We start from the raw sequence: 12,566 nt of genomic DNA on the forward strand, positions 1-12,566 counted from the left end.
GATACATCAGCACATAGAGATTGTGTATACAAATGTTCTTGTACTAAAAAAGAATCTTTAATGAGGGACATTAGGACTATTTTCCTTCCATGACATGTTTTGGATCCCAGTAGCAGTTGTACATAAAAGAACACTTAAATGAAGTTTCCATTAGGCACTTCTCCTTTATGATGCCAGGAAATTATGTAAGCTCTCTTGGAGTGTTGAATAAATATGTTGTATCGTAACAGCACTAGAATCTGCACCAGACTTTCATTAAATGAGTCCTTGGCATTCTTTTCTTGGCAGCATGTATTTTGGGGAAGGAAAGTTCTGTTCAGTGCTGAAAATAAGTTAACATGTCATCTGTTTCTTTCCTTTTCTTTCTTATTTTTTTTTTATACAGGATAACAAAAAGATGAAGAAATCTTTAGAGGAAGAGCAGAGAGCACGCAAAGACCTGGAAAAGCTTGTAAGGAAAGTCTTAAAGAATATGAATGATCCTGCTTGGGATGAAACCAATTTATAACGAACTTGCCTTTTTTTCTTTCTATTGAAAGACCAGTTATTTAGACCAAGCTGGGGATGCCTTCTGACATGAGTCAGTATTACATCAAGTGCGCTACAAAGCAGGATTTAACCGGATGGAATGGTTATTTTGCCTGTCATGTGTATAGAAAAGATCTTGTTTATCGTGTGTATAGAAATGATGAAATCATTTAGTGAAGAGTCCATATATGGTGGTAGAGACCATGGTTCCCGCACTGCATTAAATTAAATGTTAGCATCTAAATTACCTCATTTTACAGAAAGTGCAGTGACTGACTAAAAGTTTGTGTTTCTCATCAGTGACTTTTAATTGAACATATATAAATATATACATATATATATATATATTTCTTGTAAATATCTATAATTTTTAATGCATACATGGTTTCTGTATCTGGCCTGATACCATGCTAGAATTTCCTTTCCTCTTATCTTTATGGTCACAAGAGTTAGAAGGCATATCATGCATTCATCTGAGTGGAAGATAAGAATGTCTAAATCCTGTTCATAGATCATCCTTTTTGTTCCAAGTTACCCTACTCACATCACAATATGAAAAATACATTCTATTCTAGTACACTTAAATAATTTAACCTTATTTATATCTGTCCAAACATTAAAATAGCTTGTAAGTCTTTGCTAAAAACAGTATTAAAAATCTTAAGGATGCAGAAGTTCTGAGCCCAGGATCATTCGACTATCTTAAGTGAAGAGCCCATGCTTCATACATTTATTTGAGAAACTGACATGCTCCACGAATGTGGCCAATTAAACATATATGCAATTGTCTCTTTTGTCTAATTACTGTGAGTATCAATGATTATTTACTATATTTTTTGAGATCACACACAGACTTTTATGTATAGCTCGTTAGCAACTTGATGAAGTGCACTGTTTGTCCTCCCTACAAAAAGAGGAATCTAAAACCAGATTATGTAAATAAAATGTATTATTTATTATACAATCACTGCAGCCAACAAAAACAAATAGAGGTAATGTTATGAGCTAACATTCATGGGTAGGGTTTCTTTATTAGGCCAGTCCAAATTCTATGAGATCTGTTTTCCATCAGGATGCAGCAAATGTTAGCACAATGCTCTGTAGGAGAGGTTTTCCCTTCTCTGGCAAGTATAAAGCAATATATGCATGTTATGCCCAGCCAACTGAAAGTTTTAAAGTTTAAACTTTCCCTCTCTTCCTTCCCATCTCGTTCTGCACACCCTCTGTATAAACTGCAAAGCTAATGGGGAAATGGAAGTCTGGGATTGCATTTGCTTTTCTGAGCCTTTCTGGCAGCCTCAGTCTTGCATTTAAACATCTTACCAGTGGCTTGGAGTAGATGAAAGCCCTTCCTAAAGCATAGCCACTTTCTGTTCTGCTTCAGTGATGTGTAAGATCTATGATCCCAGGAACTTCAATGTTTCATATTTCACACAGATTATTTCTTTTTTTTTTTTTAAGTCAGTTTTTAAATGAAGTGAATTTGAATTGTTTCATAGAGCATGTACAAAAGTCTTTTTTTAAGAGGCAAAAACCTGCAATGCTGTATGGTAAGGACTCTTGGCAGAAGACTCAGAAAGGCTAGCTAGCCTCTGGCATCAGAAGGATATCAGGTACAAATTGTAGCCTGTACCCAGGAAGGTGATTGATTGAATTTAGAAATTTTCTGAATACTAGGCATAAAAAAGGGGATCATTTCCCCCCTAATAATACCTATATTCTGATATGCTAATTCCCTTTGAAATGGCAACTTTAAAAGGATTTGGATCTCTCTGATAATTGTGGTTTCTTCTCAGTTTCATCTCATTGAAAGTTCTGGTCCTGAATGTGTTTAATTTAACTCAATGACACAATTAGTCTTCTTTTTAGAAACATTATACACACAGATACTTTTATGTGGTATAGAATCTGTCATTGACCTAATTGATGTGAAAATCCAGGGGTAGCAAATAAGTGATATTTTGACATTCTGACTCAGTATTCAGAATTTCACATGTAATGCAGATATGGCAAGATGAAAAATTTCAGGTTTTTTTATTTAGGAAGTTTTCTAAAAGGTGGATTTTGTTTCTTAATTATTTATAGTTGAAAGGACATTGCAAAGGAAAACAATACAAAGGAGGAAAGTATTTAAGTTTGCCTTCTTTAGCAGATTTTAACTCAGGAACAACTTTGATCTGATCTTCTCTCCATCACTTTGTAAAAGGTGGTATTGCTGTGTCTCTTTGCTGAGAGATATAACATCTGTCCTAGCTGAAGAACTACTCTAGCTGACAGCATATGCCAGGATAGATCTCTTACAGAACATGCCTTAATTAGTAGAATGAAGTATTTAATTCAAGTGTGATGGTGTTTTTAATGTCTCATTCCTTCATATAGGGGATGGTCATTAAAATGACCGTGTTAATGAATTACATTTTCTTTCTGTAGATCCCAAACCGTGAATTAATAAGTCAGGTTTTGGGGGAGCAGAGAAAATGCATCTTGAGTGTTTCTTTTTTTAAATTTGTTCTTTTGTACATACACTCTATCTGTTTCACCGTGTGACCTTCTGAGGGGTTGGGAATTTGATATAAACATTAAAAATGGGGCACTGTGTATTTAACCTTTGAAAGGGTTACTTCTTTGCTCTCACCTTTTATGGATGAGGAGATGAAGCCATTTCTTATCCTATAGATGTGAAGCACTTTCAGTTCTAAACTGTGTTTGAAATGTAGCATCTGAAGTTCTTTTTGGTGTACTTAATGATGTATGTTCTTGTTTGTCTCATCGTGTGTCATGACATCCTGGACATTAAACAACTGACTGCCTTCGTATAGATTTTCTTAATGCCAATTGTTTGTTTAGGAAATCTAGAGCACCCATTTACAATAACTCTGGAGAAAATTTTAATCTAAATGTCACAGATAATGTCCTGGTATTGACTACTACAATGTTTATGCTACATTGTTGTAATTAATATTAAACAATGATTTTTTTCCTATATTATGGAGCATTGTCATTTCATCCTGTGGATTTTCTGTTTTTATTAATAAGTAAATGAATTTTGTGTGGCCAGCAGAAAAATTTGAAGAACAAGGTAGGCCACAGTAAACTAAACCTGTGAGAAAATCCAAGGTAAAATTACAAGACTTCCCCTTACTGAGGAAAATAAATAGCATGTGCTTAGTGCTGAAGATAAAGCAAAAAAAGCGGAAACCAAAAAACCAACTGCCTTCATTTCCCTCTCCATTCCTTCCCTCGACCAAAATGAAACAGACAAAAACTAAAACAAACAAACAACCCTTGACGAAGAAGATTGTTCTAGTTAGAGAAATTTAGTTGTCAATAGAATATGTAGACAGTCTGACAAATTGTATTAGCAAGTCAATTGCATGTAAGTAATCAAGATTGAATGGAGTTACAAGAGTAGCAGCTGTTTAAAAAAAAAAAAGATAGTCCTTTGGTATTCTTAGAGCTTATAAACCCTGAAGGTGACCCTTCCTCTCCTTCACCACCCCACTGGTGATTCCCTGTCCATGACCTCGGAATTTTGGCAATTACAAAATAAAGCTTTTGCCCTTAAAACTAAAGAAACTTTAACTAGTGAGGTAGATGTACAGACTCAACTGGAGCCTCACTGCTGTTAGGCAGTCCTGTGCCTCCCTTATCAACTCACTATTCTGCTGTCCACAGTGGCTCTTGGAAACCTCCTGAAATCTGCCATGGCTCCCACTCTCCCCACCCTCTTAGCTGAGAATGTTGCCTTATAATTTACAGGAAAAAAATGGAAGCCATTCGACATGAGCTCCTCCTTCTCCCCTCTTTCTTGTATCACTGATATGCCTTCTACCACTCTTTCCCTTCATTTCTGTCTCACATGAAGAAGTGGCCTTATTCTTGACCAAGGCCTTGTGATCCCATTCCATACCATCTCCTTCAGCAGATTGCCCCGTCTGTTATCCAGGATTCATCATTTTTTAAAATCTCTCTCTGTCTCATGGCTCCTTCCCTCTTCCTCACTTGCTCCTTCCACCCCTGCTCATTATTGTCCTAAAACTTTTCTGCACCTTTGAGGCTAAACGCCTGGAAAAGGTCGTCTGCAGCAGATTGCTTCCACTTTCTGTCCTCTCACTGTCTTCTTAACCCATTGCAATGTCTTCTGACCTCACCGTTTCACCAGAAATGCTCTCTTCAAAGTTACTATTGATCTCTTAATTGCCAGTGGCCTTTTCTCAAACCTCATTCTCTTTGACCTTTCTGCAGCTTTTCATACTGTTAATCACCCTCTTTTTGATACTTTTTTCACTAAGGTTTTCAGTACTCCATTCACTCCTGATTCTCTTCCTATCAGACTGCTTCTCAGTCACCTTTTCTGGATCTTCATGCACATCACACCGATCTTATGGGAGTTGTCCCATAGGTTTCTATTCTAAGCCTTCTTCTCTTCTCCCTCTATACTGCACTTGGTGATCTCATCAGCTCCCATGGATTTAATTAATAATTTTATGCTGATGATTCACAGATCTTCCTATCCTGCCCTAACCTCTGCTGATTTCTAGGCAACTCATCTTGGATGTTGAGTAAACATCTTAAAATCAAAATGTTTAAAACTGAACTTATTACCCTTCCCCCAAACCCTCCCTACACCCTCCTACTTTCCATGTTACTGTGAAGGACACCATCCTCCCAGTCCTTGAAACCTGAGCTCACAACCTTGACTCCCTACTTTCTCTCACCCCTCACCCTTCCCCATATTCAGTCTGTTGCAAAGGCTGTCCATTTTACCTTTGCAACATCTGAATATCTCGAATCCCCTTCTCGTCTCTGACACAATGGCTACTCCAGTACAGGCCCTCATTCAGCTCATACCTGGACTATTTTAATAGCCTGCTGATGAGTCTTGCCTACCTCAAGCCTCTTCCCACTCCAATCCATTCTCCATTAAGCCACTAAAGTGATTTTCCTAAAGCACAGGTCCAACTATGTCGCTCCCCACCACCCCCACTCAATAAGCTCTAGTGGTTCCCTGTATCCTCCAAATACAAAATCCTATGGCATTCAAAGCCTTGCCACCTCCTACCTTTCTAATGTTCTTACATTTAGCCTATCTACTGGCTTCCTTTAAGTACCAACTAAAATCCCATTTTCTACAGGAAACCTTTAACCAACCCCACTTAGTTCTAGTGCCTTCTGTCTTTTAATTATTTCCTATTTATGTTGTCTATCGTTTGTTTGCTCATATTTGTTTGCTTATTGTCTCCCCTATTAGATTGTGAGTGCCTTGAAGGCAGGGACTGTCTTGTCTCTTTTTCTCCTACCTGTTCCTTTCTTGTCTCCATGGCTCCTCTTCCTGACTCCTTAAGATTCCTCAAGTTTCTATTCTCACTACTCTTCTTTTTATTCTACAATACTTGGCAATCTCATTAATACCTGTAGCTTCAACGGTCATATCTGCACAGATGATTCCCAATCTTCTACCCTTACCTCTTTCCCAAATTCCAGACCTGTATTTTCTGCTCATTGGACATCTCTACCTGGATATCCCACCAGCAACTCAAACTCAGGATATCCTAAAAAACAATCTATCTTCTCCCAAAATTTTGTATTTCTTCTGACCTTTGCTATGTTTGTTAGTAGTACCACTCTTCGTTCTTATCTTCCACATTTGGGATTTTGGTATTTCCTTTGACTTTTCCCTCTCCCTTACCTCTTATATCCACTTACCAAGTTCTATCCATACTTCTTGCATCTATCTCTCCATTCTGGCCATCCCCCTCTCCCCACCAACCAGCCTAAATTTCTGAAGTAGCCTCTTCACAGGTTCCCCGCTCCTGTCTATCCATCATATTGCTGACAAATTAATCTTCCTTATTGTTCCTAGGTGGAGTATGTCCGTCTAGCCATCAGTAGCCTCATTCGTCATTCTTGCAGTGGCATATGGGTAAAGCACTGGACTTGGGAGTCAGGAAGACCTGAGTTCAAATTCTGCATCCTAGCTTTGTGGCTCTGGTCAAGATGTTTAACCCCAGTTTCCTTATTTGTAAAATGAATATAATAATAGCACTTAACCTCACAAGGTTGTTGTGAAAACAAAATGAGATTACACACATGCACACACATACACAGAGGTGTGTATGTATAAAGCACTTTGCAAACCTTAAAGTACTATATAAATGCTAGTTATTAGTTTTCCAAAAATTTGACAGACCAAAGTGCCAATCTCAGACTGCCATTTCCCTCTGTGTGTTTTCCCCCATTAAAAATTAAACTCCTTGAAGACAAGAACTGTCTTTGCCTTTAATATCTATATCCTAGCACTTGACATGTAATAAGTGCTTAAGAAATGTCCATTGATTCATTAAGCAAAAACCTGGTCATATCATTCTTCCTACTTTTTTAGGCTTATTTTAGCTTTTTGTTATTTTTTCAGTTGTGTCTGACTCTTCCTGACCGCATTTGGAGTTTCCTTGGCAAAGATACTGGAGTGGTTTGCCATTTCCTTCTCCAGCTCATTATACAGATGAAGAAACTAAGGAAAACAGGGTTAAGTGACTTGCCCAGGGTCACGTGGTGTCTGAGGCCAGATTTGATTTCGGGAAGATGAGTCTTCCTGACTTCAGGCCTGGCTTTCTAGCCACTGTGTCACCTAGCTACCTCTGCTTTTCTAGGAAGACTGCTGGCTATGGGAAATGGATGGCTAAGAGATTTAGTATTTCCTATAGAGCTGCTACATTTATTTAAAATGACAGGCAGTAAATATCTGTCTATAATACATGAACTTTGGACCTTTTTAAAGGATATTTTTGCTTTTCAAAAGTAATCTTCATAAGGGATACAGAGTTATGGTCTATAATGAGGTAGTTTTTTAGGCTTCATCTGAATTGTGTGTGCCCGTGGGAATGTATCCATTCTTTATGGTTCTAGATCCGTTTCCTTACCCATTTTTATCTCCTTAATTTTTATTACCCTGGCATTTAATATTTCCCACAGTACTCTCTCCTTCAGGTGAAGTGTTATGATAGGATCAATGGAATTTTTAAAAACTAATGATTCAAAGGATAAGAACCAATATAATATAGGATATAATATATAATATATTAATTATGTAATAATAGGAGCCAATAATTCAAAATAAGAAGCACAAACTATTAACAACCATATGAAAGAATGCTCCAGACGAGTAACAGTAAGAGTTACAAAACGGCTGTGAGTTTGCACATCACACTCAGAAGAAGACAAAGAGTGGGAAGAATCAATGCTGAAGGGGTTGTGGAAAGACAGACACACTGATACCTTGGTGGTAGAGCTGGAAATTAGTGCAGTCATTCTGGAAAGCAATTTGAAATTATGTAGAAAAAAGGGGAAAGAGGCTAAAATAGCCATATCCTTGGATCCAAAGAGTCTAACACTAGAACTGTATCCCAAGGTCAATGACCAAAAGAAAGTTTTTATATTCACCAAAATTTTTGCAGTAGCAAAAAACTGGAAATAGCAGATGATCCTCAATTAAGGGAATGGCTAAATAAGTTGTAGGGCATGAATGGAATGTTACTGTTAGAAATGATGGATACAGAGAAGCATGGGAAGTTAATATAAAATTATACAAAATAAAGTGGAACCAGAAAAATATTATATGCCATGACTATTATAATATAAATAGAGCAACAATAACTGTAATCAGGACTGAATGTTATGAATGTAGGATGACCAAGCTTGAAGCCAGAGGAGACATATAAGAAGGCACCTCCCTCTGCTTCGTTGTTAACGGTGGGAGATTAGATAAATAATACCACGTCACACTTATTTGATATGTTTGTTAGTTTTGCTGAACTGTCCCGTCCTCCCCCCCCCCCCATTCTTTGTTGTATGGAATAGTTCTTTGGGAAGGGGAGGGAGTAGGAGAAATGCACATGTTAAAAAAAAAAAGATAGAAAAATTTATTTTTAAAAATTTATGGAAGGTATTAAAGAGCTCTTAACACTGGGTCTAGTTAGCACTTCCCTACATGGGACAACAGCATTAGTGTTCGGAAACACTCAGGTTATGCTACTTTTGTTGGGTTGAAACAAACCAGACTCTTAATGTGTCTCTGCTGTGATTCAGTCATATTCCTAACCTTGCATCTCGCTTTATATAATGATTATATTTAAATGACCTCAAGTCCATGCAAGATGCTTGGACATTTAGGTCACCTGATCATGTAATATAAGGGGAGTTTAATATTTTGTAGTTAAACAAATTTCTGGAATTTTGTTAAGTCAGCTTAGTAAGCAGTCATGACTAAGTTCATAGAGATGGAATTGGACATGGGAGAGACAGAGAGACCCTCACGAGTAAAAATCACCTTGTAGAAAAATAGAATGACTGGAAAAAAAAATTAACAAAAAAGGGAAAAAAAAACAGTTGAGGAAATTCAATTAATAGTCCCTATGGAGAAAAATAAAGGAGGAAGTTATCTTCAAAAGGATAAAGAAAATTTAGTGACAATGATAAAATACCAAGAAACAAAATTTCAGAGCTCTCTATTCTTATAACTCCATTAATTTCCAGTTGTACTAGTTTAAAAAAATGTTTTGTTATTCTTCCACCTCTGCATTTTAGTCCTCCAGCTCAACAGTTCTCTTCCTCTGAGAATCAATCAACAAATGGGGCCATCGCCAGTCATCTTATGTCTTGCCACTGGACTCTGATGATTCAGGAGGAGTGAAGCTAATGACTTTGCACAGCTCTGCCTCCCTTAAATCCATCAATTCACTTGCAAGTCAAGACATCACCCTCCTGATATCAATGGTCCTTTTCATGAAACAACAATCAATAATCATTAAGTCCCTACTCTGTGCCAGATGCTGTACTGAGTGCTAAGGATGCAAACACAAAATCAAAACAGCTCCTGCCCTTGAAGAGTGAAGGGAGATAATAGGCGGAGGTATCAGCTTATACAGAATAGGTGTGTTAATCTTGGGGGAAAGGCACTGGCAGCTGCGGGATCAGAAAAGACTTCATGTAGCAGGTGGTGCTTGAACTAAGCCTTGAAGGAACTAGGGTCTGATAAAAGCCAAAGTAAGGTGAGCATGTTTTTTAGTGGAGATGGGAGATCCCATGTTGTGTGATGAACAGATTACCAGTTTGACTGGGCTCCATAGTATGCATGAAGAAGAGTAAGTAATGTGTATTAAGTCGACTGGAAAAGATAGGATGGGTCCAGCTGGTGAAGCCCTTTAAAGGGCAAATGAGTTTATTTAGTAGGGGAAGATCTAAACTTTAGGCAAGTCACTTTGGCAATGGTGTGGGGGATGATATGGAGTGGAGGTGGACTTGAGGCAGGCAGACCAATTAAGAGGTTATGTCAATAGTCCAGGATGTGGTTGAAGGGGATTTAAACCAGGGTGGTAGCTGTGAGACTGGAAGAAGGGGACAGTTGAGAGATGTGGGGGTAGAAATGGTAAGATTAAGCAGCTAGACTCTGTCAGGTCTCACAACTGTACAGATTATTCCACTAGAAGTTTATATTATCTGCTCTCAACTGGGTCCTCACAACAACAAGACAGTCCTACTCTTTTCTAGTTAATTCTCTATATCCTCTACTAAGGCTGTTTGAAATCTCTCTTCTCCTTGAACTCTTGCCCTCCCCCTCTCACCTGAGGACCGTGCTCATCCTTGACCAAAAAAAATGAGGCTGTTTATTGAGAACTTTCTTTTCTCTCTTCCTCATCTGATAACTCTTCTCATCTCAGTGCCTTGAGCTTAGACTCACCTGCCATGATTTCTTCTTTTGCTCAGGATGGAGAGGTGGCTTTTCACCTTACATAGGCCAACTCCTCTACTTGCAATTGCAAGTAGATAAATAATCTTGATCTCATTTCTGCCTGCCTCCCCCAGCAGGTTGCCCTTACTATTAGCATCCTTTCTAGTCTTCAATCTCTCCCTATCTACTAGTTTCCTGATGCCTAGAAATAGGCCCGATTCTCTCCATTTCTTAAAAAAAAAAAGCCAACTCCATCCCCACTCAATAGTAATTGTTAATTGTTACAATTGCTCTCAGCCTCTGTTTCCTCATGTGTAAAATGGGGATGATAATGGCACCTACCTCATAGGGTTATTGTGAGTATCAAATGAAATAACATGTAAAGCATCTTTAAAACCTTAAAACACTAGGCCTCAGACCAAACACTTGACACTTACTAGCTGTGTGACCCTTGGGCAAGTCACTCAACCCCAGTTGCCTAAAAAACAAAACAAAAACAAAAAAACCTTGAAACCCTATATAAATGTTAGCTATTAATAATAACATTCCATCTCTCCTCCCTTTTTCAACCAAACTCCATGAAAAAAGACACTTAACTCCCATTGTCATCTACTTCCTGTCTTCCTACTCATTTTTTAATCCTCTCTGATCTGATTTCTGACTCAACCATTGCTCTCTCCAAAGTCACCAAGAGTCTTTCAGTTGTAAGATCTCATGGCTTCTCCTATCCTCACTCCTAGATGTCTGTAACTTTTGACATTGTTCATTACCTTTTCCTCCTGTATATTCTCCTGAGTTTTGGTAAGATTGCTCTCAGTTCTCCTACTCTCCTCAATTTCTGCTGTATCATGCCCCCTCTCTTCTCTTGTGTCTACACTCTAACTTGTTGACTTCAATTACCATCTCTGTGTCCCATCTTAGAGGACACTCGGGTATATATGCAGCCCTAGACTCCTTCCTAAGCTCTTATCTCACATCACCAGTTGCTTATTGGACATTTCCAACTGGGTATACTGAGATACCTCGAACTCAACACATCCAGAACAGAAATTGTTTTCCTCTAAGACCCACTCCTCTCAAACTTCCTTATTACTTTTGAGGATAACACCATTCTTCTAGTCACTCAGGGTTCACCACATCAGTGCCATCCTTCATTCCTGCGCTCGGGGCACACACACACACACACACACACACTCTTTTACCAAATCTTCAGTTCTACAACCTCTCATAGTCCCCTTTTGTTCACTCAGATATCTACCAGTTTAGTTGAGGCCCTCAATACTTCTCACTTGGACTATTGCAATAGGCTTTTTCTATTTGGTCTCCCTGCCTCAAACCTTACCCCACTCCAGTCCTCCACATTATCACCTCCAAAGTAATTCTCCTAAAGCACACGACTGATCATCCCATCCCTCTCTGTCTAGTCAATAAACTCCAGGGACTCCCTATTGCTTCAAGGATTAATTGTGAACTCTGTTTATCATTTAAAGCTCTTCTTAGCCCAACTCCTGCCTATCTTTCCAGTATTCTGACATTTTACTCCCCTCCTCACACTGCAATCCAACTACACTGGCCTACTTGCTAACAAGATCATAGCTATCTCCAGTAGTCTTTTACCTGAAAAAGAAGAAAGAGCCAGCACAAGGAGAGAAAGAATAAGAGGCCTGTATTTGTGGGTTACGTGTCAGCCCTGGGTGGGGAGGACCCAAGGCCTTGACTTAACAGCATGCCTGTCACTTGAACATAGACGGGGGAAAAGAGAGAATACCTTGTCGGGATAGTCCACAGGTCTCCCTATGAATGCCTGTTTGTATTTCAGCAGCCAATTAGAAGGAACTTCTTCTTCTTCTCTTTCTCCTCCTTCTTCTTCTTCTTGTGAAGGTGTGAAGTATCTGAGACCAGATTTGAACTCAGGTGCTCCTGACTCCAGGGCCTGAGCTTTATCCACTGTGCCACCTAGCTGCCCCAAATAGTTGGAACCTTTTCTTTATGTGATAGACTGACCAGAACAGTAATTTGCTCATGCTCAAGTCCACATCAGGATTGTATCAAGCAGAATATGTTGCCCAAACTCATAAAGACTGGATTCTCCTTGCCCCCAAACCAGTCACCCCTGTTCTAATAGCATCAGAGATTTGAAGCCAGAAGGCATGTTAAAAGCCATTGAGTCCATCCCCACCCCAACCTAAAGAACTTGAGCCAGAGAGCAATTAGAAAGCTTTCCCAGAGCTGTATGGCTAGCAGGTCTGAGGCCGGATCTGAGCCCAAGTCTTCCTGGTTCCACCTCAAGTGCTCTATATAGTACAGAACT

General features: G+C 38.8%; 1 protein-coding gene across 5 annotated transcripts in view; it reads left to right on the plus strand.

The window, feature by feature from the left end:
* ARHGEF7 (Rho guanine nucleotide exchange factor 7) overlaps positions 1-3,513 on the plus strand; it is a 310,976-nt gene extending 307,463 nt beyond the window's left edge. For all 5 annotated transcript variants that reach the window (XM_078147326.1, XM_020965124.2, XM_020965122.2 and 2 more), the window contains one exon: positions 386-3,513. In XM_078147326.1, coding sequence (XP_078003452.1) covers positions 386-508 — 123 coding nt within the window. In that variant the 3' untranslated portion in view covers positions 509-3,513. The remainder of the gene's footprint in view (positions 1-385) is intronic.
* Positions 3,514-12,566: the final 9,053 nt, after the last annotated feature.

Source organism: Phascolarctos cinereus, unplaced genomic scaffold (assembly GCF_003287225.1).
Source record: "Phascolarctos cinereus isolate Bilbo 61053 unplaced genomic scaffold, phaCin_HiC Scaffold_7;HRSCAF=346, whole genome shotgun sequence".
Classification (NCBI taxonomy): domain Eukaryota; kingdom Metazoa; phylum Chordata; class Mammalia; order Diprotodontia; family Phascolarctidae; genus Phascolarctos; species Phascolarctos cinereus.